This window comes from Terrapene carolina, unplaced genomic scaffold, assembly GCF_002925995.2.
Source record: "Terrapene carolina triunguis isolate 2854851 unplaced genomic scaffold, T_m_triunguis-2.0 Scaffold629, whole genome shotgun sequence".
Classification (NCBI taxonomy): Eukaryota; Metazoa; Chordata; order Testudines; family Emydidae; genus Terrapene; species Terrapene triunguis.
In genome coordinates, this window is record NW_020664980.1 from 2,314,604 (window position 1) to 2,341,786 (window position 27,183).

Genomic DNA, 27,183 nt, shown 5'->3' on the forward strand with positions numbered 1-27,183 from the left:
GGAAGGGCTTTCAGTTGGATTGAGTGCAATTCAGGGTACTGATCTATAAAGTCTGTCATGATTTGGATACCTGGCATCTCAGGATACGTCTACACTGCAAAGAAAAATCCACAGCTGGCCCATGCCAGCTGATTCAGGCTTGGGCTACAGGGCTATTTTGTTGCTGTGTAGAAATCTGTGCTTGGGCTGGAACCCAGGCTCTGGAAACCTGGGGTTGGAATAGTCTAAGAGCCTGGTCTCCAGCCTGGGCCCAGAAGTCTACACGGCAGTGAAACAGCCCTGCAGCCCAAGTTGGCTGGCATGGACTAGCAATGGGTTTTTCTTTGCTGTGTAGACATACCCTGAGAGGCCACCTCACTCCTCATGCTTCATTCTGGCAGATCTGACATTCACATACCACTAAATTCCACATTTGCATGGGAGTAGACTAGAAGCAGGTCATTCTTAGTCAGAGGGCCCTTTACATTGCTCATTTAGTGAGATGTTAAGAGGGGATGGGAAGGCCCAGATGGTTTTGTCCAGATATGCTGGTTTACACACCCAATAAAGAGATTTTATTTTATAAGTATAGTGGAGGGTGGGGTGCACTATTAGTACCGTGCTTAAGGTTCTAGCTTGATGTCAAATTTTACAAGATCTTACCTATGATCCACTATAGTTTGTGTGTGTGTGTCTGAAGGAGCAGCTGGGGAGAACGTATCACTTTTTTATGCTTTTGATTTTTAGGTTTTATTGCTAGTGCATTTATAGAAAAACTGATTAAATGTTTGCTGCTTAAACACATTTTTGCAGTGTTAATTTGGGCAAAATTTTCTTAGATCTGTCTGTGATCTGGATTCTCTGAGTTCTTGGAATTTAGATCATGTCAGTTTGTGTGTGAGAAAAGTGCCTAACATGGGAGAGCCTATTAGTACTACTGTAAAATACACGTTAATAAACTATGTAAGAGGAGAATTTTCGCCTTTACCTAAACTTCATGGGTAATACAACTTTGTTAAAAATACAGAAAGTTGAGATCATATTCTAGTGAACAAGACCCCCCCAGCTGGCAAGGAGTTAGCCACTTGATTTTTTTGGGACCTGGAGCACCAGCAATCTCACATAACAGCAGTCCAACAAAAATTCATGACAAACCGATTTCTCTCATTCCAAAAATCTTTTTTTGGAGAAAGGAAGGACGAGTCAAATGGAAGAGAGCTGTCTCATATCAGAAAGGTAGGAACCCACCATCACCACAAAGACACAGATTAAGTACCGAAGGAATACTCACTCTCTTTCAACATCTCAAGTACAATGAACAAAAAAGGATCGAGGGATTAAGCAAACATACACAGATTGAGATTTTTGCGGTCTTTCAAATTTTGTATTGTATTTGCACTTGAATATGATGGTCTAGTATCAAAATTTCATTTGTCTACATGATTTATCACTAACTCATTTTGTCTCATTAGGCAAATGGTCTGTTTCAGGATAGCTAGTGTTAGTTTGGATTTGTTGTTGTTGTTAAAGAGACATCTTTGAGATTTAACAAACTTATTAAGCATGTTCAATCCATATATAAAAAGGGTTGGTTTATTGTAGTTCAAATACATAAACTAAACAATCCCAACATTTCAAAATTAAACTTTAGAAACACAAGTTTAACATTCATAACAGGAGTATAGTTTACAAGAATTACCCAGAAGGGAAATCCACAGTCTAATCCAGAAGTCAGTAAAGATCACTTTATGGTAAATAAAAATATGTTTATACAACCGTCCTGTTCTGGGAACCATTGTTATTTACTGTGTTTCCAATTTTGAGCAAAAAATTATCAGACAAATCTTCACTTGGGCAAAAGAAACCTGATTTTGCCTGTACTTCAAAGTGGGTGGGGGGCGGGGGGAGAAATAAAGCAGACCCGTGAACAAATTCAGAATGGTGTTTAATTTGGTCTCTGTGGGCCTAATTCTTCACTCACATCACTGTCACTCTATAGACTTTATTTGCTTTCACCCTTGTAAATCAGAATTGAGAATCAGACCCTTTGTTTTCAGATTTAAGATAATTTTTTTTTTTACTGTTGCCTTCAGCACGCAATAGTTTAACTTGAGACAGTGTTTTGTCTGTTAAAACAGCTGAACTTGGGTAACCATTAGGAGGAAATCTGTGGTACTTGTGTAGTTTAGTTCAAACCACAAATGTCAATCATCCTTAAGACTTGCATATATAACACTGCTGAAAAGAATGCCTCCAAATATCACTGACATCCACACCTCATATACAGATATTCCATTGTTCTGAGATCTAAAATTACTAGACACAGCCTGCATGGTTGGGATTTTTGTCAGTCATGCCACACAAAGAAAAGCATAAATATCTTAAGTGTTCTCTTTGCACAGAGACCATTTTATGTTCACAAATGCTGCTGCTTCCTCTGTTCCTCACATCGTTTTCAATAGGTTCACGGTAATGTAGATGTAAAAACCGGACAGATGGCTCATGCAAGCTTTTGAATTAACAGACACCCCATTGTGAGAGTATTTCATAATTATTTTGTTGTTCGTCTTGTAGGCTCTGAAGCTGTGGGAGGTGGAGGGGGACCTCGGCGGTCCAGGTCATCTACATAGGATACGATGAGCTTGCGCCTCTCCTCTGGCACACAGTCAAGTACCAGATAACGCTTGTCATTCTGTAAAATCTTTTCTACATCTTTCAGGTGCTGGTCGGATTCTTGGATCAACTTTTTGGATCTGAAATGAAGTATAACAGTTACCATCTGGGCAGCTGCCTGGAAGCCTACATAAAATGCATTGGGAATCTTAGTCCAGTTACTGGTGGTAGATGTCCAAATTACAAAAACTACCCGCACCATTAGAACCTCTCTTGACAGTGTCAGCAGATAGGTCAAGCGCTGAAAGGGCATAGAGACTGAGCTATCCTCTCACCTATACAGATGCCCCATCAGGTCAGGGGTGAGGCACATTGGCAGGAATGCGTGTGTAAAAAATCTTGCACTGCCACTGCCTGTGCTGTATCTGTTCTGTGGATAAACAGAAGACTTCAGTCTTAATGGCCGCCAGAACCATTTATCAGCATTAAATGAACCACAAAAATGTAAAAATAAGAAAAAAATAATCACAATTGAAATTAAGCACTCAAGAAGAAGCAAACTATTAAAACATGGACGTTAAATTCCCAGTTGCAGCTCAGTTTGATTGATGCATCAATCTGGCTACCGCATCAATTTCAGACTGCAATTCAGCCCACTGAGAACAGCAGCAACTGAAATAGAGCTCCAATACTTTACATACAGCACTGGCTGCAAAGGGAAACAAGAAACTGATTAGGATCTAATAAACCTAGTCAGCACCCTTCTACCTCGAGCTCTTTTGCTTCTGGAATGGGAATCTGCCTAGGCCCGTAACATTTTGCAGTAGGCTCCAGACCAGACTGACTTCAACAATTAACTTATTTGTAAAGCTAATACTCAAAGCCCACTGAAGTCAATGGGAGATTTGTTTTTATTTTAATGGGGGTAGGGTTTCACCCTTTGTCTTTTCTCCAAACTCCCACTAACATCACTGGAAGTTTCACTGGGTATTAAGCAGAGTATTCAGCCCTAATTTTTAGGCCTGAACCAAGGATCCTAATTAAACTGTAATTTGACTTCACTACAGAATGAGCTGAATCGCTTGACAATGTATTCAAAATACCCCAAACAATGCTCTCAAGCAAAACAAAAATCCAAAAAGCCCCTGCTATAGAATAGTTGTCAACACTTGATAATAATCAGTGCAGAAACCAACATACAGTGATGGACCTCTCACTACTATGCAACTTCATAGGCAACCTAGTAATCTACAATTTTTGCAGTAAAGCTCCTCAGACACTGGTCTATAAATGTTAAATGGGAGGAGAAAGTGAAATTCAGTTTGTCAACACACTTAAGGTACAGTAAAGAAAAGTCTTTGCTCTTCTAAGACACTGACACACACCTGTACGTTATAAATTTGGTCTCTTTCAATAGCGTTCTGAAGTCAGCTTTGGCAGTAATGTATTTGTCTCTGATGTACTCTTCAAACTCCCTTTGTTTTTTCTGCATGAAGAAAAAGAGTAATACCATAGAAAATGTGACGGTAGATTATAAAGTACTTCATATTAATTTACAGTGTTAAGAAATAATTTTATTATAACTAGTTTAAAGAGCATTACAGAAGTGTTTTTTAATTAAGATTTAAAAAAAAGCAAATATCTGATTGACACAGTGATATAGTTATATTCGTGTGAAATGGAATCCATTTCAACAAGCATTCACTCTCTTTTGCTTTGGATATCGTGGGAAGGCTAGTAGCAATGAAGCAAGACTATTTCTTACCCTGTCACTGGAAGAGAACTTAATGCACCTGGGATCTTCTTTAATGATTTTTTTCACTTCTTTCCATGTTGATGTTAAAGTAATCTTTCAAAAGAGGCAAAAACAGTTCAATATTGCAAATTATATTTAGAGTCTAAGCATACAGTACATATGATCACTTTCCCGAGAGTCCTGAAATCCTCAAGCATAAGGGGGCAAACTAAGGACACAGTAACAATTTTCCTTTTTGAACTCTTGTTTTCTGTAAACTGGTGGATTTTAAGAGAAAAGTCCTCACAAAATTATGACAGTTTCTTATAGTTTAAATTCTAACAGTTCTTCCTAATGCATATTTGGATAATTTCAACAGCATGTTTGTATGCGTAAAAACAGCAATGTATAGAAGCCCCAGCTCAAAGTCAGATATTCATCATTTTAATTTATTTTAGTCTACCATATAAAAAGTGATTAGAATATTAGATACTCCTCTAACCAATATTTAATAAAACTGCCTCCTGAGACTTGAAGAAAGACTTGAAGATGAAGCCAGAATGAGATAAAAGGGAGGCAAGAAGTCACAAAATAACAAAGAAAGGAGAGAGAGCTTTAAATAGCATAGGTATAGAGTTGAAAGTTAAGAATGAATTGTAGTTAAGATAAAAAAGACAAGGTGAAGGATAGCATTCCAGAGGCTTGCCCACCGCTATTCATTAAGACAAGTTATTGGGTAGGTAGGAACAAAGACAGAAGATTAAAATGCTCACGACATTAAGGGACTGTGTCATAACAGAAAGTGTCAAATAATGCAACACTGAAGAGATGTGGAAAAGCCAATGGAAAATGAATGATGGTCACTGACTACAAAAACGAAACCAGGTTCAAGAGCGTGAAAAGACTGAATGTGAAAATGGACCACAACATTCAAGGTGGTTACTGTGGTATAACTGGTTAGGTGAGAAAAAGATTATTCTTTCCAGCATTCCCTTTTTTAGGGAAGTGAGGAAAGTTGGTGTGGGAGAAAAAGCCTAGGGAAGAATTATTATTGAGAACTTTAACTACAGAAGGTAAAGCTAGAGGATGCAAGTCAGAGTCATACAGTTTAAGGCCACAAGGGACCACTAGATCATCTAGTCTGACCTCTAATACATTGTGACTGACCAGTGCACAAGGACCCCGCAATAGCAGAGAAATAATTAAATGAGATATTATCCAGATGATCCTGGCAAGGATCCTGTATCCACACACTGCAGAAGAAAGCAAAACCCTCTCAAGGTCACTGCTAGTGTGACCTGGGGGAAAATTCCTTCCCCAACCCCACACATGACGACCAGTTAGACTCTGAGCACGTGAGCAAGAACCAACCAGCCAAGCACCTGAGAGACAGAATGCTTGGTGCCACCTCAGAGCCCTGGCCCGTCCTGTCCAATATTCCATCTCCAGCCATGATGATTCCTGCTGCTTCAGAGGAAGGAGATAAAAAACCCCTCCCAGAATACACTGGGGGACAAAAAATCCCTTCTGGACCCTTGCCAGTGGCCAGCTGAAACTCTGAAACATGAGCTTTGGGAACATACCAATGTATCATCAGGAGCAACCCTGTTATACAACTGCACTCATAAATTTGTCCAGCTCTCTCTCAAAACTAATTACCGTATATACTCGTTCATAAGCCGAATTTTTTTAGTAAAAAAGGGAAGCACCAGAGAAGGGGATCAGCTTATGAACAGGTATAGAGAGGGAGAGGTGGGACACAGCCCCTCCCCCCAACAGAGGGAGCAAGGAGAGGCAGCACAGCCAGAAGGGAAGAGGCGGGGCCAGAGTCTCCCGCTTCTGGCCATGCTGCTCTCCCCTCAGCCTCCCAAGCAGCTGCAGCTCCGGGGCTGGCAGGCTGCAGCCGTGCTGCTCGGCCCCGCCCCCCAGAGCAGGCTGTGGCCGTGCCGCCTGGCCCGCCGGAGCACACTGCGGCCGGGCCATCCGGCCCAGCCCACTGGAACATGCTGCGGCCGCACCGCCCCGTCTGCCGGAGCAGCTCCAGCCATGTCAGAGACATCCTCCCCTGGCCCTCCCCAGATAAGGTGGGAAGGGATGGGATGGGGAGAGTGTGGGGGTCCTGGGCTAGGGTCATGTGGGAGGTGGTCACAGGGGTTACTCCCGATTCCCAGCTTCTCCCCCCAAAAAAATTTCCCCACCAGTTGCTGTCCCGGCCCGTCAGGGTAAGCAGCTCGCACACCGTGACACTTTGTTTACTTAGGTTATAATATAATATAATATAATATAATATAATATAATATAATATAATATAATATAATATAATGAGATATATCTATCTCACAGAACTGGAAGGGACCCTGAAAGGTCATCGAGTCCAGCCCTCTGCCTTCACTAGCAGGACCAAGTACTGATTTTTGCCCTAGATCCCTAAGTGGCTCCCTCACGGATTGAACTCAAAACCCTGGGTTTAGCAGACCAATGCTCAAACCACTGAGCTATCCCTGCGGACACTCGAGGTAAACAAACCATCTCGGCCCACCAGTGGCTTATCCTGATGGCCCAGGAGCGAAAGTTTGCTGACCCCTGAATTATAGGGTCGGCTTATGAATGGGTTATAAAATTTTTCCATTTTTACTTATCCATCTTGGGGTGGGGGTCAGCTTATAAACGAACCGGCTTATGATCGAGTATATACGGTAAGTTGTTTGTCCCTACCACTCCTATTGGGAGGCTGTTCCAGAACCTCACCCTTTGGATTGTCAGGAACCTTCTAATTTCCAGCCTGAATTTGTTTACGGCCAGTTTATATCCATTTGTTCTTGTGTCAGCATTGTCCTTTATCTTAAACAGCTCTTCACTCTCCTTGGTATTTATCCCCCTAATGTATTTACAGAGAACAATCATATCCCCCCATAGCCTTCTTTTTGCAAGACTAAATAAGCCAAGCTCTCCCAATTTCCTCAGATAGGCCCTCCATTCCCCTGATCATCCTAGCAGCTCTTCTCTGCACCTGTTCTAGTTTAAATTAATCTTTCTTGAACATGGGTGACCAAATAAGGTCTGATCAGTGCCTTGTATAATAGCATTAATACTTCGCTATCTTCAAATGCCTGGCCCAATACACCCTAGGATTGCATTTGCCTTTTTCAAAGCCACATCATATTTGTGTCTCATAGTCTGTGATCGACCCACACACCAGGTCTCTCCTCCTCTGTCGCTTCCAAATAATCAGCCCCCAGCTTGTAGCAGAAACTCTTATTATTAGACCTTGCACTTTGTACTACTGAATTTCATCCCATTTCTGTCACTCCAGTTTTCAAGGTCATCCAGATTTTCCTGTATAATATTCCGGCCCTCCTCTGTATCGGCAATTGACTCTCAACTTTGTATCATCAGCAAGTTTCATTAGCACTCCTACTTCCTGTGCCAAGATCATTAATAAAAATATTGAATAAAATTGGTCCCAAGACCAAAACTTGAGGAACTCCACTGGAAGTTTCCCTCCAATCTGATCATTCACCTTACAGCACAATTCATTGCCTTCTTCTTCTCCTTTTAGCCAATTCCTTATTCATCTTACAATACTTGTACTGATCTGCATCTTCCCTAATTTAACTAATAATTTCCCATAAGGTACCCTGTCAAATGCTTTACTGAAGTCCATGTATATCAGATCAAATGCACTTCCTTATCTACAAAATCAGTTATTTTCTCAAAAGAAGGAACTCTAGTTAGGCTGGTATGATCTACCTTTGGTAAACCAATATTGCATTACATCCCAGTTACCATTTACCTCTATACATTTAATTACTCTTCTCGTCACAATTTGCTCTAAAACCTTGTATAATACGGAGGTCAGACTAACAGGCCTGTAATTGCCCAGATTCCTTTCTTTCCTCTTTAAAATACACTATTCTCCAGTATTATGGTACCCCCCCCAACAGATTTATTAAACATTCTTGCTACTTGACTAGCAATCTCATGGTCCCCCCGATTTGAGGGCAGTAAGCTCTTATCAGAGAGAAGCACCATATCAGATAGAAATGCTTTGAAGTTATTCTTCCACCTCATAAGTGGTCATTTCCATTTCTAGACACTCATTTTCATCAGCTGTACTGCCTTCATGCACAAGTCTCTTACCGCTGAAGTTTCATCCAGAAGTTGCCTAAAATGCTCCCTCTTCTTTTTGGTAAGTGCTTCAATGTGTTCATTAAAAAGCTTCTCTTTCTCTTCTCTTTCTAGCAGAGAGCCAGATTCCCACCGATGATCTTTTCGGAGCGTCCTCCTAGTATCGGACCATGACACATCTGAAGATCTCACCTGATACAAAAATTTACATTTTACAAAAACTATGTTCTTTCTCTGTTTCATTATCAGACAATTCTTCAAACAAACACTTAGCTTCTACTTCATCAACTTTTATCTGAATTAAAACTGCATTTGGTAAGGGGAGTAAGAGACAACAACAGCTTTCATGCAGTTAGCCACTGTCAAATGCCAATCTCATGCTGCAGAGTCTCACTGTGCAGCAGTTCAGATGGAGATAGATACATCCTATCTGGACTGCTCTGCCATTCTCTATAGAAAAATCAAGATCCTCCCCTATGAATAATATACTGTATTAACCATATATGATCTAGAAGAGCAGCCTCTGAGATACATCATAATCAATTCCTACCAGCCACTGGGCACTTTAATTAGTGCAATGTTTACTCTCTAGAACCAGAAACAACCTCCAAGGAGCTCCTGCCAAATCTATATTACCTGCAGTATGTCACTAGCAAAGATATTGGGTCAACAGAAACCAAATTTATATACTGCACCTTCCCCCCCGCAAAAGACAACAGGACTGGAATCTGTGCTCAACCACCACCCACCTTTCAGGTATGCCCACATCTTAGATCAGCAGGCAAGAGGTTCCCCTTACATACCACGAGATTCTCATCTCACCAAGCCTGCCCTCTTAGGAAGTGCTATTTCAAGGGTTGGATCAACTAGTGCAATAAAGTGCTCTCTGAGAAGTGGAAAGAGCTGGGTCAGATGCTATATTGGGGGCATGAGTCGGGCAGACAAAACGAGGTGAGGAAAATGCTCTTGAATCAATAAATCTCCATTTCCAACATGTGCATTAGAGTTTCTAGTACAAAGTATTTACAATTTTAATTGCCTTTTTTGGTAATATTGTAAGAATGCACTTGCTGGATGAAACCTCAGACACCAACTGTAAGGCTGAAGCATATTTTTCCCAGCAAGACAAAAATCCTGAAAAAATAAATGTATCATGGAAACAGAAGTTTAATGACTACAAGTGCTAATGTGCTGCTGTGTAATCAGGGAACTTATTTCTATATTAGTGTAACAATTAGATGAACTGTTCTGGCAAAGATAAAGTCCTACAGTAATCAAATGAGAGAGAGAAGTGTGCAAGCCTCACCATATCAGATAGAAGCGCTTTGAAATTCTGTATAGCCTCTTCTCGTTTGTGCTGTTCACGTTCTCGATCGATTTCCTTGGTCTGCTCAGAACGAGCTTTCTGAACCTCCCTTTCTCTTTCACGCAAACTTGCCTCAATGCGAGCCTGCCTTTCCAACTCCTTTTCCTTTTCGGAGTCTAAATTCTGAATCAGAAGCAAGAGCATAATATTTTCCCATTAACAACATATAAAGAGGTAGCATCTTTCATATTTTGATTAGCTAGTCAAACAAGTTAAAAGTTGAACAGTTACTGGAAACAAGAGGATGAGTATCATTAAACAGACTGTCATTTATGAAATAGGTAAAATGAAATACACCACTTCTGAACTACCAAGGTTTGTCTGCACTTAGGGCATTTTTGAAAGAATTCCTTCTGTTGCTAACACTGACTTACCGGCAGTGTTAGCAATGTTGAGAGCCATATAGTGTAGACAGGGTGCTGGCTGGCAACAATAAAAGCTAATCTTGCTAAAGATTTTATTTTGTGAACTTAAAGTGGAGGAAAAGCTCAACAGCGGTATTAAAAATGCTGTGCTTCAAAATATCAAAGACCATTCAACCATTTGTATGTGGCTATTGTAACATCCTTAAAGAGACATGCCTCAACCCATCCCACGGAGGAGAAATCAAACCTCAAAATGATTGTCTGAATGATGAGCCTATTCAGTTCAAGTACAACAGATAAATCTTGTGTCCATCCCACCTCTTTGGGACAGATGTTCCCCTCCTCCGCTCATGCACATGAAAGCAAAGGAGTGAGCTGAACTGTATACTGCTTTTGAGCCCCCAAAAATCTCATCTTCTAAAAATAAATATTCAAAACTAATACAACTGAAAGAAAGAGAGGGGAAAGTGATGTTGTCTGATGGACCGTGCACTGGACTGCTATGACACCCTGAACAAGTCACTTCACCTTTTTGCTCTTTATGTAAAATGGAGATAATCCTTCCTTTATAAAGTGCTTTGAAATCTATGGATTAAAACCTCTGTATAATAACTAAGTGCTATTAAGTGACCACTGCAGGTTTGTATCTTCACTGGATGGGAGTTGGGGAAGGAAACAGATCAGAGAGCAGCCACTTTATGAAGCACGCTCCCCTGTGTAGCGACAAACTCAACTGCAAACTGCTGTGGAAATTAATGCTAGTTAGACTATTTTTAACTTCTCATTCATGGCATTAGCTCCTTGAAGAGGCAGGTAGGAACATGAAACAGAAGTGGAAGAACCAATGGAGGCACTGCATATGAGCCAACTGGAGTTCAGCTGAAAGGAAACCACATGAAAGAAGGAAACCTCTGCTGGTCTGGTTGCATTCCATGTGTATCACTACAAAAGTGATAGCATTACAAGTCTCTCAAACTGCTTAACTATATTAACAACAGTGTAGATAACAGTGAAAGTATTACCCAGCACCTAACTATTACACACATACCTTAGCTATTTTTTCAATGTATTGTTTAAAAAGGTCTTCCCTCTGTGAAGAGCTATCCACTGCTTTGTAACGGGGGTCAGTCTCTACTTTGTCCTTCACTTTGCTCCAGCGAGACTGACTGTCCAAGTGGTGATTAGACAGTAGTTCAAAGAAGTCCATTTTAATCTATATTTTAAATAGAAGATATAGGAAGAAAAACAATTCATGAGTAACAGGATTCCTGAATGTTTGCTAATAGAAAAAGAGGCAGACTTACCTCAACGAAGCGAACTATATGAATTTTACATACTAGAACATCAAAATCGCTAAAAGTATATTGAATTTCAGGGTTCATTATCTCTAAAATCCACTTCCACTTTGGGTATAATTTTTGTGAAATATATTAAAACAGAAACACTAGGAAGACTATCAAAATCTAAGATGAGCTGTATATCTTAAAGAAATATTCATCCGCACACTTAGTTTTCTTGCTCTACTCTAATTTAAGCTTTCTTGTTGAGCTTTTAAAATATAATCCCTCCAACTTCTGTACTGCACAAACCAGTATTTCAGGGCAACCATGATACAGAAGCTAGTTAGATTTGAAGCAGAGCCCTAATTAGGTAGCGCAAATACCCATGGGTTCATGCCTCAAGTATACAGTGGATGGAGGTATATACTGTATCTGCGATTAAACAGGAAACAGTACAAAGACCTCCTATTTAAGATCAATAGTGGGATTTTAGTTACACTTCATTAAAACTTTTTAAACTGAACAAAGATATACAGAACTTAAGTATATAATGATTAAGTCTAGTCTTAAGAAGACCGATATATTCAAAAGTGGTGCCCAAATGCTGTAATTCAGTAGTTAAATTTAAAATATATTATTCACGTATAAACAAATATTTGTAGCTACTTCCTTTAAAAAATGGAAATGGCATGTTACATATAATAAAACCCTCAACACTGTACATAGCTACAACATTATGGAAGATTAATAGATCTGGTCCGATGCTAACTCTGGACCTCAGGACAGAAGAACCAAACTAGCAATACAACATCACATCAGCAGTTGCAAGGGCAGCTACTGTTCAGTTAGTAAAGATTTTTAACCCTGGGGTGGATGTTCCTACATGTCCCTTTTGGGATTTTAGGATTTTTTCTTTAATTCCCACCACTTCAAACCCTCAAGGCCCTGGCATTTAAGCCACCATCTTTCTCAATCAAGAGAACAATCCTTCCCTTGAGAGGCAAGTTGACATCACTTGTTGAAGGGCTAGAGCCCACTGAATAGCTCAAAGCACTTTCTACCCAGGGTTAAGCATGCTGCCTTCACAGCACTACCAACCCCTGGTGGCATAGGAACAAGACCATAAGTAGTTCCTTTGCTGCAGTATAATACTACTACCTAGCTTGGGCTGGCTTGGCTATATATTTTGCACTCCCCCAAAAGTCTCAGCTCCCACATACAGAGGTTAACAATGGGAGTTGAAGACTAATGTAAGGCTATCAAAAAGTGTGTGCCTTATCAACTAACTGAAACCTTCCAAGTCTCTTAAAATGACATATATATAGTTATTACCACATATTAGGGTAAAATTAAGATCAGAGCCAATATTCTGCAGGCTTCCCCACTGATGAACTTGGCTCTCGACAGTGTTTTTATTGCTTAAGTTTGTAAGAATCTTTATGGACTTTTCTGTGCTATCTCAAGACAGGAGACAAGTACAAGAGAGATTAGGAAACAACTCCTTAGTGTTACAGTGAAGAAGTTTGTAACTCTTCACCTACAGTACTGTAACTCTACCTTAGAGTGTTGAACAAGATGCAAAGCAAAACCTTATACTTATTTTATAAAATGCTGTATGTTGTTCCAGAATTGATCTTAAATAAAACATGCAAGCAGTATCAAGATACGAAGCTTTCTAAGCCATGAGCATTAGGAACTTAACATCTTAGAACTCCTTGTTTTACATTTTAAATGTATCACAGAAATCTATAAAAGTAAGGGTATCTTATTGGTCGAAGTGTAAACAGGAACACCCTTTTGTAATATATATCTGCACAGAGACAGTATTTCTGCTTCCTTTTTACACTGGTCACTGGCTATTCATTAATCCATCCCGAGAGCCCGGTGAGAGTCCACAATATGCAGTGGTTCCTCTTACAAAGAGAAAGGAGACTAAAACACTGCACAACCAAAGCACAACTGCAAATAGCAATGCATTGGCACTAGCTCCAGCTCAAGAATCAAAACAACATTTTTCCGTGTTACTACAGAAACAGTTAGCTGTCTTCCCTCCTCTCCTCCTTTAAAGCCAGCATGATCTCACAACTTAGTACATTTTCTTCAGCCAAGAAGGAACTGACATTGTCTTAGCTGATTGTTACTTTACTACTGGCCTGTTTAGTAGTAAATGAGATCATGTAGCCAGTAGCTTTCTTCCTCAGAAAATGCAGTGCCATTTTCAACAGTCTTAACAGAGGACAGAATAAGCCTGTTTCAGCACCAAAAACACCCTTGATTATATGCACATGGCACAAGGCAGTGCACTAAGACAGGCCGCCTCAAGTCAATAAGTGGGGAAGGATATTAACAAGCCATTAATTAAAACAATAACATGACAAAATTTTGTCATCTTGCTATATAAGGGCTTAAGATGTTGCCAACTTAAGTGTCCTGAACTGAGAAAGCACAGAGTGCAATGCCTAAACTAGAGCAGAATGGCAGGTAGGAAGCTATTAATAAGGATAATCAGGGTTAGATGGAACAAAGTTAATGCACTAACCTTATAATCTTGGCAAAGTGAGTATACATATGGCTGAGACTTCAGCTTAGATTGAGTTTGTTGGCCTTTTATGCTAGTTTTCTTGCAATGTCTATTTTGAGGAGAGGCCAGAGGAAGACAGGAAGTGCTCTGGGTCAGTGTGATGACAACTTGCAGAAAAGCTTCCATGTTACCAGCTCATATCACACTGGATTCCTTCATTTCTTCACCATGAAAATTCACACACTGAGCCAAACTTCACTCACCTTACTCACTTGAATAGTACCTATGGAGTTCCACTTACTCATATGAGTAAAGGTGGGCAGGATTTGACTCATTACAGTGATAAAAACGACTATATGACCATCTGAAAGAGAGGCTCCCATGGCATTGTTTAGTATAATAAATCTCAACTGAGGAAATCAAAACCATATTTCAAACTCTTACTTTAAAGATTTCTGTGGAGAGCTTATTTTCTTTATAGAAAATCTTTGGATTTTTAATATTGGCTGAGAAAGCTTCACTTTACAATTTAGCTGCCTTATTTTATTTTATTTTACATTTTTTTAAAAGCAAACAAAAATAAGGCTGAAAATACTGCAGGTGTATTTAGATTTTTTTTTTTTTCAGTCAACACATTCTGGGCACAACTCTCATCACTTCACAAGGAAAAAGCTAAAAAAATGTAAAGTACCGGAACTGCGGGAGGCTAAAGTCACCACACAGAGATACCAATTCTTTCCTCACTAGGGAATCCCATAATACTTTGCGTGTCAGTGATTGACAGCTGTCAGACTGAACTGATTGACAGGCCGCACAGCACATAACTGTAAAGTCTATCCACTTGTTATAAAACAGAATACATAAAATGGTTACAAAAGGCTTTTGGAGAAAGAACATTAGTTTCAAGTACAAAGAGAAATACAGTCTTTCTTCTTTTAACTTGTCTAATTTAGAATAATCATGCAACATTAAAACTAAAAGCATTTACATCTCTTTAAACTTTCAACTAGACTATTGCTATGGTGCAAAAACAGTGTTTTAAAATTCCACATTTGTGGTTCAAATACAGTATGTAAAAGTTTAGGTATAGTTTTCAATTAGATTTCATTCGTTTTCTCTGAAAGCATAATCATTTGTTGAAAACATGAGCAATAGAATAAATGTAATTTAAAAACCAATAATGCATTTAATTAGAAGAATCAAATTCTTTACTTTGGCAATATTTATCCAAAATTGCTATTTCAATTATTAAGGTATTCCAATTCTTGTATGCCACAGCATTTTCTCTTCTACAAGTGTCATGCTACTCTCTCACCACTGCTTCCTAATAAGTGGAATTTACACTAGCTCTGTTTTACACAATAAATGTTGGAGATTTTAAATGTCAAAAATGATTAGGCTTCAAAGGTTATTTTTCTCCATTCACACAACACACAGGGACATTTAGGAAAGTGGCTGCATATTCTGATGGTAACACTATTGATGCCACCTCCATAGCAGTCTGTTTTCCCAGTGGTGAGCGCTTGCTCCTGAGTATTGACATCGCAGCCAAATGACATTTGGAATTCATTAATCTTTAATAGTCGACCTTTAATTCTGATAAGCAGTAATTTATACTTAAGGTATGTTTACTGAAAGATTAGAAAGTCACTAAAGTGCTACCTTTTAGGTAGAAAAGGAGATAAAGCAGCTTTTTAAAATTTAAATGGTGTAGTCTACAAAGAATTCTGAAATATTATTGCCACCACTGAGAGAAGAGGAAGGTAATGGCCAGTTCTGGATTTTCTACCCAAAGAGGACAAGCATCCTTTTCATCCTCCAGGATGTCACCTTTTTTTTAAAAAAAAGACAAGTATCATTCCAGTTAAAACAGCATGATGTGGCTTTTTGGTTGTTTTTTTTTTAATATAATGAATTATCAATGTATTTGCATTGCCTAAAAGTTGATATATCTGCAAAATTAAGAAGATTAATTTAAAAGGCCATAAAAAAGCAGTAGTCAAATATTTGTATTTTAAAAGCTGTAAGGCTGGGGAACAAACATCTCAGTGAAAGAACACTGGAAACCAAGTACTGGCTTTGTCCCATCGCATTCAAGCCCCCCCCCCCCACTCACGCCACTGGAACTAAAGCCACTTTCCTTACCTTCTCACCTCTGGTCTTCGAATCTTCCTTCTCCTTCTTTCTTGCCGCTGTGATAAACTCGTTAAACAAGGCCTCTCGATCTTTCATCTTTTCAATTGCCTTGAATCTCGAGTCTTTAGCATGCTTGGCTGCAAATTCACTAAAAGTAGCTCTGTAACAAAATGGCAAGTGAACTGATTTGTTCGAGCTATCTTTGCTGTGAAGTAGGTTCAGCAGAAAACACCATCTCTTCTGCTAGATCACGTGCCAAAATACAATTAAAAAAAACAACAAACCCTCTGTTCTCACTATGCAGATAATTGATCAATAAACTACAGAGAGGAGGAGTTGGGTTAAGCAGACACAGAAGAATATTGTTCAAGACTTATTCATAAATTATCTGTGCAAGTGTGCAAGTTTAGGAAAAAGATTACAATGCAACCAAAGAAAATAAATTTACTTAATTCAATTGTTTAGAACACCTTAACTTTTTGTGGATTAACACTGTAGTCCAGCCTATCCAGATATTTCACAGCTGTGTGATCTAAAATTTACATGCACTCACTTGCAGCCAAACTGTGCTAAGAGTGACATTGAGAAATTCAACATTTGGTGTTAGTCAATGTAGAACACTGGATAAATTAATTTTCCTGCAATGAACATTATATAGTTTAACCTTATGACACAAGGAGTTGGGATATTTTTAACACTGAGCAGGTGCAGTAGTGCAGGGCTTTCCACCCATTATCTCTGTAGCATTTTCTTTACAGTTCTCTCACCTCCAGGGCCAGATTCCAATCTCAGATGTGCAGTAAATATAGTACTGCCACTTACCTCGAAAAAAAACACTACTGTGCTTTTTCCAAGATCTGATGCAAATCTGGCCCCAAGAATACGTGAGACACTTATAATCATACGAATGTGTTCATCACAGCATGGAAATAATTAGACTTGGAAAATCCCGCCTACTGTTGCTGTAGGGTAAATTAAAACAAGAAGAAAATTTGATAGCTTGTTCAAAAAGATTAGAAAGTGAATGTACAGCTATACTGAAGAACACGAGCTGTATAAAAAGAGTGGAATACAAACTTGAGCATGTTAGACTGGGATAGATGATTTTTTTAAAGTAGTTGACACACATGGAAGTGCAGCAATGCCTTAGACAAACAACTGACACTAGAAGATGAAGGATAGGGTAAAAAAAAACATGAAGTCCCTCATCTGGAGATTATATTCTTCTCTCCCATTTTTATTTTTTTTCTGTGCGAAAACAGCTTTTGTCTTGGTATACATAAACACTCACAGAGATAAGAGTTTTAGTTTTTCTTGGATTGCAAAGTACTAAAGTCAATCATTCTGAAGGACATATTTAGCACACCCATTCATGTATTTTAAATACTCAAAATCCCACAGCTGCCAAAAAATGTAATTTTCCTGACAACTTCCCTTATTGGATGTCTAAAAACACTGCTGATTGATTATTGTTTTTACAGATGTGAAGTCAATTATGCTGGTTAACCTAAAGCCTGCACATGCTGGCTTCCAGCACATTTCAATGTATGTCGCTGAATCCATGAAGTTGAAGTGAATCAAATGAACTGCTGTTTTAACATAAAAGAATTCCTGTCTGATCTAGGTTAGAAGTGACACTGAAATACATCCAATGTAAAATATAATGCTTATAAGCTATTAAGTGACATAAGGATGGTTATGAGTTGTTTGGGCGAGTACTGTGAACATGAACAATTCAGGCATCTTGGCACCATATCTAGAATATCTAGTATCCATGCTAAAAACACCAAAACACTTACTGCAATAGATACCCCTGGATGGCATAGATTCATTGTGATTTTTATACTGCAGAATTAATATTTTCTGTAATACTGTGTATGATATCTACACAGCCACAAATATATGATATACACTTTTTCATTGAAGGTAAAGAACAAACCCAAACACGTACACAGTGATTTTCTGCTACAAGGAAAACTTCTCACAGGCCAGTACGATCCGCAAAGGCTACAAGAGCTGCATGAGAACACTCATTTGAAAAAAAAAAAAAAAAAAAAGAGCCCTTTCTCACCATCCAGCCATGTGCTGGGGATTTTTTCACATTCTGAACCAGTGAATTATAATATATCAAACATCAGAAACCCCCAAATTCCAGCACTCTGTTGGTTAGGGAGCCTATAATCATGCAGAAGAAAATAATATATTTCAACAGGCCCAAGATTTTCCTAGAGTTCATTTCCCCCTTCTTTTACAGTTTTGAAAGAGAAAGGAGCAAAAGGGGGGTTAAATTACCTACTGAAAAATAAAGTGTATTTTGACCTGGTAAAAGTTTTCACATGTGAATGTGAAATAAGCCACCTACCTTGGATTAAACTTTGCTTCTTCCATCATTTTCTTGAAATCCTCCTTGGCCTGCATTATTTTGTTTTTCTTTTCCTTGCGCTCTTCTTCTGCTCTGGTCTTCACATACTGGTCAAATACCTAGAGAAATACCAATAAGACATAAAATGTACAAATTTGGAGTCATATTATCCCCTATGAGGGAAAGGAAGGCGAAGAGAAAGAAAACTTCATGTGTTTCAACTTGCAGAGTTTGCCCAAATAGTCTGTGGAAGGGTATGCCTGCTTTGGCCTAGCAAACCTGCAGATCTGACCTCATATTAGTGAGGAAATCTCACACTCACGGATGGTCTCTGTATGACCCCCTGGGGCCCGGGCCCAACATTTAGTTCTCCAATTGCAGGACAATTCCAAAGGAAGCCATTTTACCATATCTTCCCAAGTTCTGCTAGTAGATGTACCCCTGGCAGTACTCAAATATCCAAATAACCAATACCATTTTCCTTTCATTCATTCTTATATATTTACACACACACACACACACCATTATTTTGGAAGGAATTACTAATCCATCCTTGTTAGATACCTCTTTACAAGAGAACAGAACTTCTCCTTTCCCCTAACAACTGATACATTTTATATTAGCTTGGGCATCTTGCATAATCCTGAATATTTACACTAAGGGATTAATTACCATTATAACAGAGACCATTCATTTACGCAACACTCACATATTTGCATGTACTGTAGAGATTGGAATAGCTTCTGTAATACACTCAGAATCCATTCCCAATGCATGTATGGGAAGTGGTGTAATACAGTAGTATTTGTCATCATATGAACATTTCCCCCCATAACTTGTTTGTTAACCTGAGACGTACTTGGAGGATTTAAATATACTAATACAAAAATAAAGTTGAAACATTTCTGGGTCATATGTTAAGAAAAGGGGCTTATTCCTCTCCTAAGCTTTTCAATTTTTTTCCCACTTTTCTTCCTTCATTTGGGGAAAGGATTCCTGAACTGAGTCTGCCTTATAATAAAGCCTGTGCTTGAATTTTTCATTGCTCAGATTTTTAATGTGTTCATTATTCATTCTATTAATATTTTGGTGTGACAATGAAGATGCTCTCTGCTGCACCTGTTTTTTTGGCAGCCTCCTGGCTATATATAACTTTCATTGCAGCAAGAAATAAATCTTACCACCAGAGGAAGTACCAGCTCCTGCTCTTTGTTGAAAATAAAGCATAAAAAACAAACAAACAAAGACATTTGCAATACAGATCCTCAAAGGGGAGGTTTTAAAGAACTATACTTCCACTCAAAAATTATTTTTAATGATATGTATGTCTTGAAGTTAGTTAACCTTTTCTATTACCTGTTTCCTTTCTTTAGGATTCAGAAGCAAGTACCGAGGATCGAAAACTATCTTGTGCAGCTCCTTCTCCCAGGTTGAAAAGGCAGAAACCTTTAAAAAGTAAAAAATAGACTGGATTTTGCCTGGTAATTAAGTTCCCCCAAAGATACAAAGGTTGCGTATTTTGCTTGAAATCTACAGGACATCTGTTAAAAAGAAGACATAACCGAAATCCATCCTGAAGTTTTCATCACTAATAGATGACAAGCGGTGGGAGGTTAGCATGGCAAATTTCCACACTAATTGGCTCTGAAAACTTCTACATAATTACACAGAAGTAACACACATCTAATTACTCATTAAAATAACCACTACTGCGTGGCATTTAAAAATCACTACATCAGAAGAGAACCTTCAAGCTTTGCATTTTGATTTCCCATGACTGCTCTGTTCCTTTGCTAAATGTTCTGAGTTTTTAAATTAAAAGTTTCTCATACACAAATGGATCTTTGGATTGAAAAAATGCCTATCTGTAAGCTGATCTCAACTGAGCTTTTTTGGAATAACCCTAAAATGCCACTGCTGTGGATCAAAACAAAAGATGTACAGGCATCACTTCAAATTTGGAACCTCTTCTCTTTTGCATATAAACATTGCTACCATTCTAGGAAGCCAATGCATCTATAAAAGTCAATTGGTATTGAACAAGCGTCAAACTCAGTTTAATTAAAAAAGAAATGGCTAGTTTTCAATGTTAGCAGAATAGTCTAAGGAAAGATGAGGCAAAAGTTTTCCTCCTTTCATGTTGTGATCATGGGAAGATTTTAAAAGAACAAACAGGAATGAGGTGCTCAACTCCCACTGATTTTCAATGGGTACTGGGTGCCTGATATGACTTCTGTGCCTCTGAAAAATCTCCACCTCCCTACCTATGTTTTGACCTGTCAATATACTACATACTTTTTTAAATAGAAAAGTCTTTGGGGCAGGGATTTATCCCCTTCTCTTTCCTGTACATCAGCTGAAACTTGAAAACTAACATTGGAAAATTAAATATATAACAAAATCGTGCTAATTCACACTGATTGTGGCTTAAACAATCAGGAGATATGAAAGGAAAAGATAATGTATCACAGAATATTTGGTTCACTTATATTGACAACTTAGTTCAGTTTTAATTATTTAGAATAACTGTGATGATTTTAGTAATCACAGCCCCGTCTCGTGTTCAATCTTTCCTCAGAAGTGGGATGAGACTGCTTTTGCGTGTATGAGAATTATTAGGCTTGCAAATTAGCAAAGTAAGAATTAACAAGATTCTACTTTATTGTCAAAAGGATAGTTCCTCTGACCCCTCTCTCTAGCAGCATATCCTTGAACTGTTTCATTCGAGCCTCCAGAGGGACAATGGCCCTCTCACGTGCAGCTTTTATTTCAGCTTCCATGGCAGCCTCCTTGTCTGAATCAATGTCTTTGTTGTCATCTTTCCTGTAAAAATGAAACATACAGTATCCTCTTAGAAGTGATGTTAACACTGCAGTTAAGATATCGAACTGCATCACAAATAGAACAGAAATTTTAGATCGTTCCAGCAATACAGGCTTGTACAAACCATTGCAAGATGTTTGTCAAAGACTGAAACATCAGAGTGAATAAACACAAACAAGGCATTCAGATTTTAAGTATTATCAAGCAAATCACAAAAGAAAATGTAAAATTACTAAAAAGAAAAGTAAGTTTAATCCATCTTTTGTTTTATACTCTATTTACATTCTACCTCTCTGTTAAAAACACCAGGCTTTGTTTATTGAGTTAAAAAGGACATGATTGAGCAAGTTTATAACATTTATAATGTAGATCAAATTGAGTTTAAGGGGGGGAACTGCCAAAAAAAAACAAAAAAAACCCCACCAAATAATCCGCTTTGTTAAGACGTTTTTCAAAAATACACTGCTCCTCTAGGGATATTTACTGAGACATTCTTGGTTCCCAGAAGTATTATTCTAAATTCTCACAGTCATAACCAGGATCCACCTCATGATTACATCAAATGACACAAAATACCAAGATGGGAGTAGTTATACTTGTAACAAGGCATATAGCTCTAGGAGCAATAAAATTTGCCCTGATTTTCTGTAAACCAAACAAAGCAAAAACAATCACTCATGATGTTATAGCACAGTCAAAACAGCCTTTTTATAGAAAAACTCCAGCTCAGAAATCCATACTACTGTCTTTTTTGGGCCACAAAAACTTGTGCAAACAGAGTGAACACAAGCTGGGCAAATGAGTGGCATATGCCAATACCACAGAACTGTATAATGTAAAGACAGCTCAAAATGCTCCTGAGGGAGATCAGGCTATCACAGATAGCTTCTATCACAAACACACATTTATTATTTATGACTTCCACAGAAGATGGAATTCTCTCTCAACATGAATTCTATCCAGCTCTAAAACCCTCAAACTAAGTAACATTAGCAAGAAAGGTAGCAGAAATCTAAAGTAATCCTGTTCAGTTATACCAGGGCAATGCCATTGCCTTCAACAGGGTTGCATGAGTGCTGCTGAGACCAGGACAGAGCCTTCTATATCTAGACTAAGTCCATATAAGAGTTTTCAAGATTAACTTACTTTCGCTTCTTTGTTTTAATAGGCTCATCATCATTTGTTTCCTCTGCTGATTCATGATCTTCTTTAACTGTAAGATAAGTTTCATTAACAGTCTTCTAGGTGAAGTAAAGAAAAGTTCACAACTTATGCCTGAAGCCTCTTGCATACCATATAAAGCTGCTTGATCACAATTTTAACCCATTATTTTGAAGGAAATTAGATGCCATTCTTCATTCAGTTTTAGAGAAATATCATCGGAGCTTGATAATTTTTGTCACTACGGCATTATGCTTAAGTCTCCATCTTGAATTGTCCCTATAAATCAGATTGTTATAGCAAGTGCCAACACCCTGGTTTTGTAATATTAGCCACAAAACAATTCTCTTCCATATTCTATTTTCCATTCATTCAACAGAAGGGATTAGTTCTTATGAAATCTACTCTCTAATTACATTTAAAATCCCTTTCCCATAACAAGATTTAAGAACTCTATTTTCATTTGTGTTTTATACACTTGCATGCAGAAAATAGAACCGAACCATAAATATACAAACTCAAAATGCTGAGCTCATTCATTTTAGTAAAATTAAGTAATCAAACTATCATCCCTAAACCCAACAAGAAGCCCAGGGGACTGTGTAGGTGGCCCACTTTCCTCCCCCCATGGATCTGACTGTAAGACTGGGATGCAATTTAGTATAAGTTGGAAGAAAACACAACATCAGCAGTTATCAAACAGTGGGTCACCACTCCACTTCATTGGGTTCACCAGGGCAGAAAGCTGCAAGCGGGAACTCCCCAAGCCCCCAGCCTGGCTGAAGCCCCGACCCCTCTGCCCTGAGTGGCATATGCCAATACCACAGAACTGTATAATGTAAAGACAGCTCAAAATGCTCCTGAGGGAGATCAGGCTATCACAGATAGCTTCTATCACAAACACACATTTATTATTTATGACTTGCACAGAAGATGGAATTCTCTCTCAACATGAATTCTATCCAGCTCTAAAACCCTCAAACTAAGTAATATTAGCAAGAAAGGTAGCAGAAATCTACAAAATCGCAATTTTTTCTAGTGGGGAGGGGGTTAATGATTTTTTTCTTTTAAGTCCTTATGGGTCGCCAGCATAAAAAGTTTGAGAAACACTGCACTCCATGATTTGTGGTCAGTTTTGTATTTTAAAGGAATTAAACATCTAACTCACATTTCCAAAACAAGTTGAGGCTAAAATGTGCCTTTGTAAATGCTTCATGGAGCCCATTTATATCTTTTAATTGCAAAGTAATATTTTGCACTACTGTCTTTAGAATTAAATCTCCCTTATCTCTCCCCACCCAAAAATAGCCTTTCCCTCCTAAATGCGCAAGTCTATCATTCTTGGATGATTTATTAGAAATTATGCCCAAAATACTCTTACTTCAGTAGCTTCTTAATGAAAACAATGCTGCCCAACCGCCAGAAATAAATACAATTTCTGATCACTGCAGAATTTTATTTCAGTCAACGTTAATTTAATTCCCTTCTTTCAATGCTCCAGGATTTTACTGTCTTATCTTTGTGATTAGATCTTTGCTTTTTGTTGGCCTAAAAATCTATTCCTGTTTCCTATAATTTTTTTTAACCATTTCTACCTTTCTTCTCAATAAAGAATGTCTGTTCCTTTAGTCGGTTTTCATACATATTTTCTTTTCTCAGACATAACATTTCTCCTGTCATTAACATCCCCTTTATTCTCTTGGACCTTTTTTCTAAGCACTTTATATATCTGCAATTTACTATCCCAATCAGCTTTTTAACTTAGTTGTCTCAGTTTTCATAACTACACCTCATTTTTCAAAGTCGGCTTACAGTTCTATCACTTATTTTTTATGCTCATTTTGAAAATAAGCACAAAATGGAGCTTGTGTGAAAAGTTGTTCATTGTCTCTCTATTAATCCTATGAAGGTGGTGATGGGGAGAATGGGGACCGATAATGATGATTTTCCTCTTACTTTGTTTCTTTCCTTCTTCCATTCCTTTTTTGTGAGGAGGTTCCTGAATAATTTTGTCCACATCAGCTCTTCCAATTAAGTCCTCTGGCCGGTCCCACATAGAGAGACGAGTGGTTGGGTTGTAGAAAAAAACCCGCTCATCACCAGTCCATACCACACACCTAAGAATTTTGAAACAGAGAATGCACATGCAACAAGTTTAATTTTATCTATATTCATTTTATATGCCTGCTTTATATCACCCATGAGAATTGAAAATATGAAGTCACCCAGAAAAAAAGACAATGCTTTCTAATTTGATCTGCAAAGAATTTAGATTTCTAATCTATTCCAGCTATTCACTATCCACTATCCACTTTACAAAAACAGAGGAAAACAAACAGATGCTAAATGAATGATACTGCAGTTCAACAGGTTAAAAACCCCACACACTAACCAATCACCAGTAGAAAACTTTCTCTGGCAAGTGGCCTAAAACTTTCAGTTTCTGCAGAATATAAGTTTTTGTTAAAAAAACCAGCTTTATAATGTTGCAAAGCTAACCTTCCGAATGAGAAACTACACAGTACCATCCTACTCACTCAGCAATAGAGCTGTGATTCTGCATTTGATACTACTGCTTTCTCAACCAGCAAAGAGTAAAACTGAAAATATTAAAGTGTCACTGCTACTGATCAGAACCCTGTGGGGGAAGTAAAACTGACTGGATCCTAGTCAATTTTCATTCTGCAGCTGCTGCTTCATAAAACTGTATGCAGCGTTAGAGAAGCATGAGGAAATATCCACAGGGGAAGACATTAAAAAAACCCACACACCAACAGATTGGAAGAGTTGAGTTCTGTGGAAAAGAAAGGGAGCCACTTCTGAGTTCATCTGTCCTCTAACTAACCTGCTTTTGTTGTTTCCACCAAATGTGTAAAAGTCTAGCCTGAACTACATCTCCATTTAGGAAATAATGTGCCTTGTATTATTTTGGTCTAGCTTCCATTCACGTGATTAATTTTCTGTTCTGGTGAGCTCACCTGCTACTATGCTACAGGATACCAGAATGTAGGTCACAGTCAGGTCTAGGTTATATTTAACACATAACTGCAAGATACACCTCTACCCAGATATAATGCTACCCGATATAACACAAATTCGGATATAATGCGATAAAGCAGCACTCCGGGGGGGTGGGGCTGTGCACTCCGATGGATCAAAGCAAGTTTGATATAACGCAGTTTCACCTATAACGCGGTAAGATTTTTTGGCTCCCAAGGACAGCGTTATATCGAGGTAGAGGTGTGTATCTATTTTCCCTGAAGAGAACTGAAGAACTGGTTTTCCCTGGTAGTTTACATAATACGCTTCAAAGCTCAAAAATCCAATGTTACCAAAATTTTTACCAAAAGACATAGAAAATCCAAAACCACTCTAGAAAAGTATTCGCTCTAGAAGTCTGAATCAGATATTAGTACTAAGGAACCTTCTATCTCCTCTACCTTGATAAAAAGTCATCAGATGGGAAAATTCAATCCTAACACTGTTGTCTGAAATTTACAGACCATGCTCTGAAGTGAAAACTGCTGCTTTACTATGTTAGTGGTTACAGAGGTAGCCTTAGATAGAGACTTGATTTTAATTGTTCTAAGACCCAGGTATTAAAGAGACATCAATGGTTAAACTGGACTTGCAAAGAAATGACATCATTATTAGGCTCCTTTATTTAGACACAAAGAATGGTTACTTATCTTACAGTAACTGTGGATCTTCAAGAGGTTATCTAGATCAGAGGTTCTCAAACTGTGGTCCGAGCTCCATTCAGGTGGTCCACGGATAGTTCCCTCTAAGGTGCGCGCCTAGGCGGCCGCACACAAGAGAATGAAGGGCCACCCACCTAATTAGTGGAGCCGCGCAGGTGTGGCTCCACTAATTAGATGCCTGGACCCTGGAGAAGACGCACATGTAAGGCGAGGTGGTGGCCTTGGGGGGAATATGGGGTAGGTGAAAGGGGGCAGTGGAGGAGAAGAGGGCGTGGAGGGAATTTGGGACATGCAGGGCTGCGGCAGCCAGAGAAAGAGGCGACTTTACCCAGCTCCAGGGCTGCAGCTGCCGGGGAGAGACGGCCCTCCTTCCCAGACTCAACTCTGTGGCAGGGGAGGACCCTCCTCCTATTCCCAGCCCCAGCTAGGGGGCTGCAGCAGCAGGGGAGAGAGGGCTCTTTCATCGCATTAGAAAGGTAAGACTACTGATATTAAAATATGAGTTGTGCTCTTTTATTTGTAGAACAAAAAAATGTTTATTATTATTAAGGTTTTTTTTAATATAGCGCTTTTATCCAAAGTGTTTTGCAATAGTTAGCTAACGGTACAAACAACATTTGGAAAGATCAGTAAGTGGTCCACCGAGACCCTCTGCAATTTTCAAGTGGTCCACGAAAAAAAAAAGTTTGAGAACCACTGATCTAGATGGATTCCACTCTAGGTGTACGTGCACCCCATGCTCATGAGATCAGATTATTTTGCCAGCAGTGTCCTTTAAGGCCATATCCGTGCTCTAGATGGACTCACATCCCCATACTTGAGAACAGAAATGGTGGTGCAGGCCCAACCAACCCTAAGTTCCTTTGCCAATACAGAATACCAGAGGAGTAGTACTCTGTAGTAGCGGGGTCAGGAGGGTGAATCATGGAATCCAGGTGGATAACACATCTCGAAAGAATCACAGTTCCACTCTTGGTGACTAACCAGCAGTTGCCTGTTTGCTTGGAGGTAGG

General features: G+C 38.7%; 1 protein-coding gene across 11 annotated transcripts in view; it reads right to left on the reverse strand.

Moving 5' to 3' along the window:
- Nucleotides 1-1,550: 1,550 nt before the first annotated feature.
- Nucleotides 1,551-27,183, reverse strand: part of TCERG1 (transcription elongation regulator 1) — a 50,311-nt gene continuing 24,678 nt past the window's right edge. For 10 of the 11 annotated variants that reach the window (XM_024199359.1, XM_024199368.2, XM_024199363.2 and 7 more), the window contains 12 exons: nt 24,426-24,586; nt 22,455-22,521; nt 21,173-21,308; nt 19,842-19,931; nt 18,486-18,604; nt 16,133-16,283; nt 11,235-11,399; nt 9,762-9,944; nt 8,468-8,647; nt 4,358-4,441; nt 3,978-4,078; nt 1,551-2,732 (listed from right to left, as the gene is read on the reverse strand). In XM_024199359.1, coding sequence (XP_024055127.1) covers nt 2,531-2,732; nt 3,978-4,078; nt 4,358-4,441; nt 8,468-8,647; nt 9,762-9,944; nt 11,235-11,399; nt 16,133-16,283; nt 18,486-18,604; nt 19,842-19,931; nt 21,173-21,308; nt 22,455-22,521; nt 24,426-24,586 — 1,639 coding nt within the window. In that variant the 3' untranslated portion in view covers nt 1,551-2,530. Of the gene's footprint in view, nt 2,733-2,927; nt 3,023-3,977; nt 4,079-4,357; nt 4,442-8,467; nt 8,648-9,761; nt 9,945-11,234; nt 11,400-16,132; nt 16,284-18,485; nt 18,605-19,841; nt 19,932-21,172; nt 21,309-22,454; nt 22,522-24,425; nt 24,587-27,183 lie in introns of all 11 variants that reach the window. The other variant, XM_024199365.1, reaches the window with a different exon arrangement.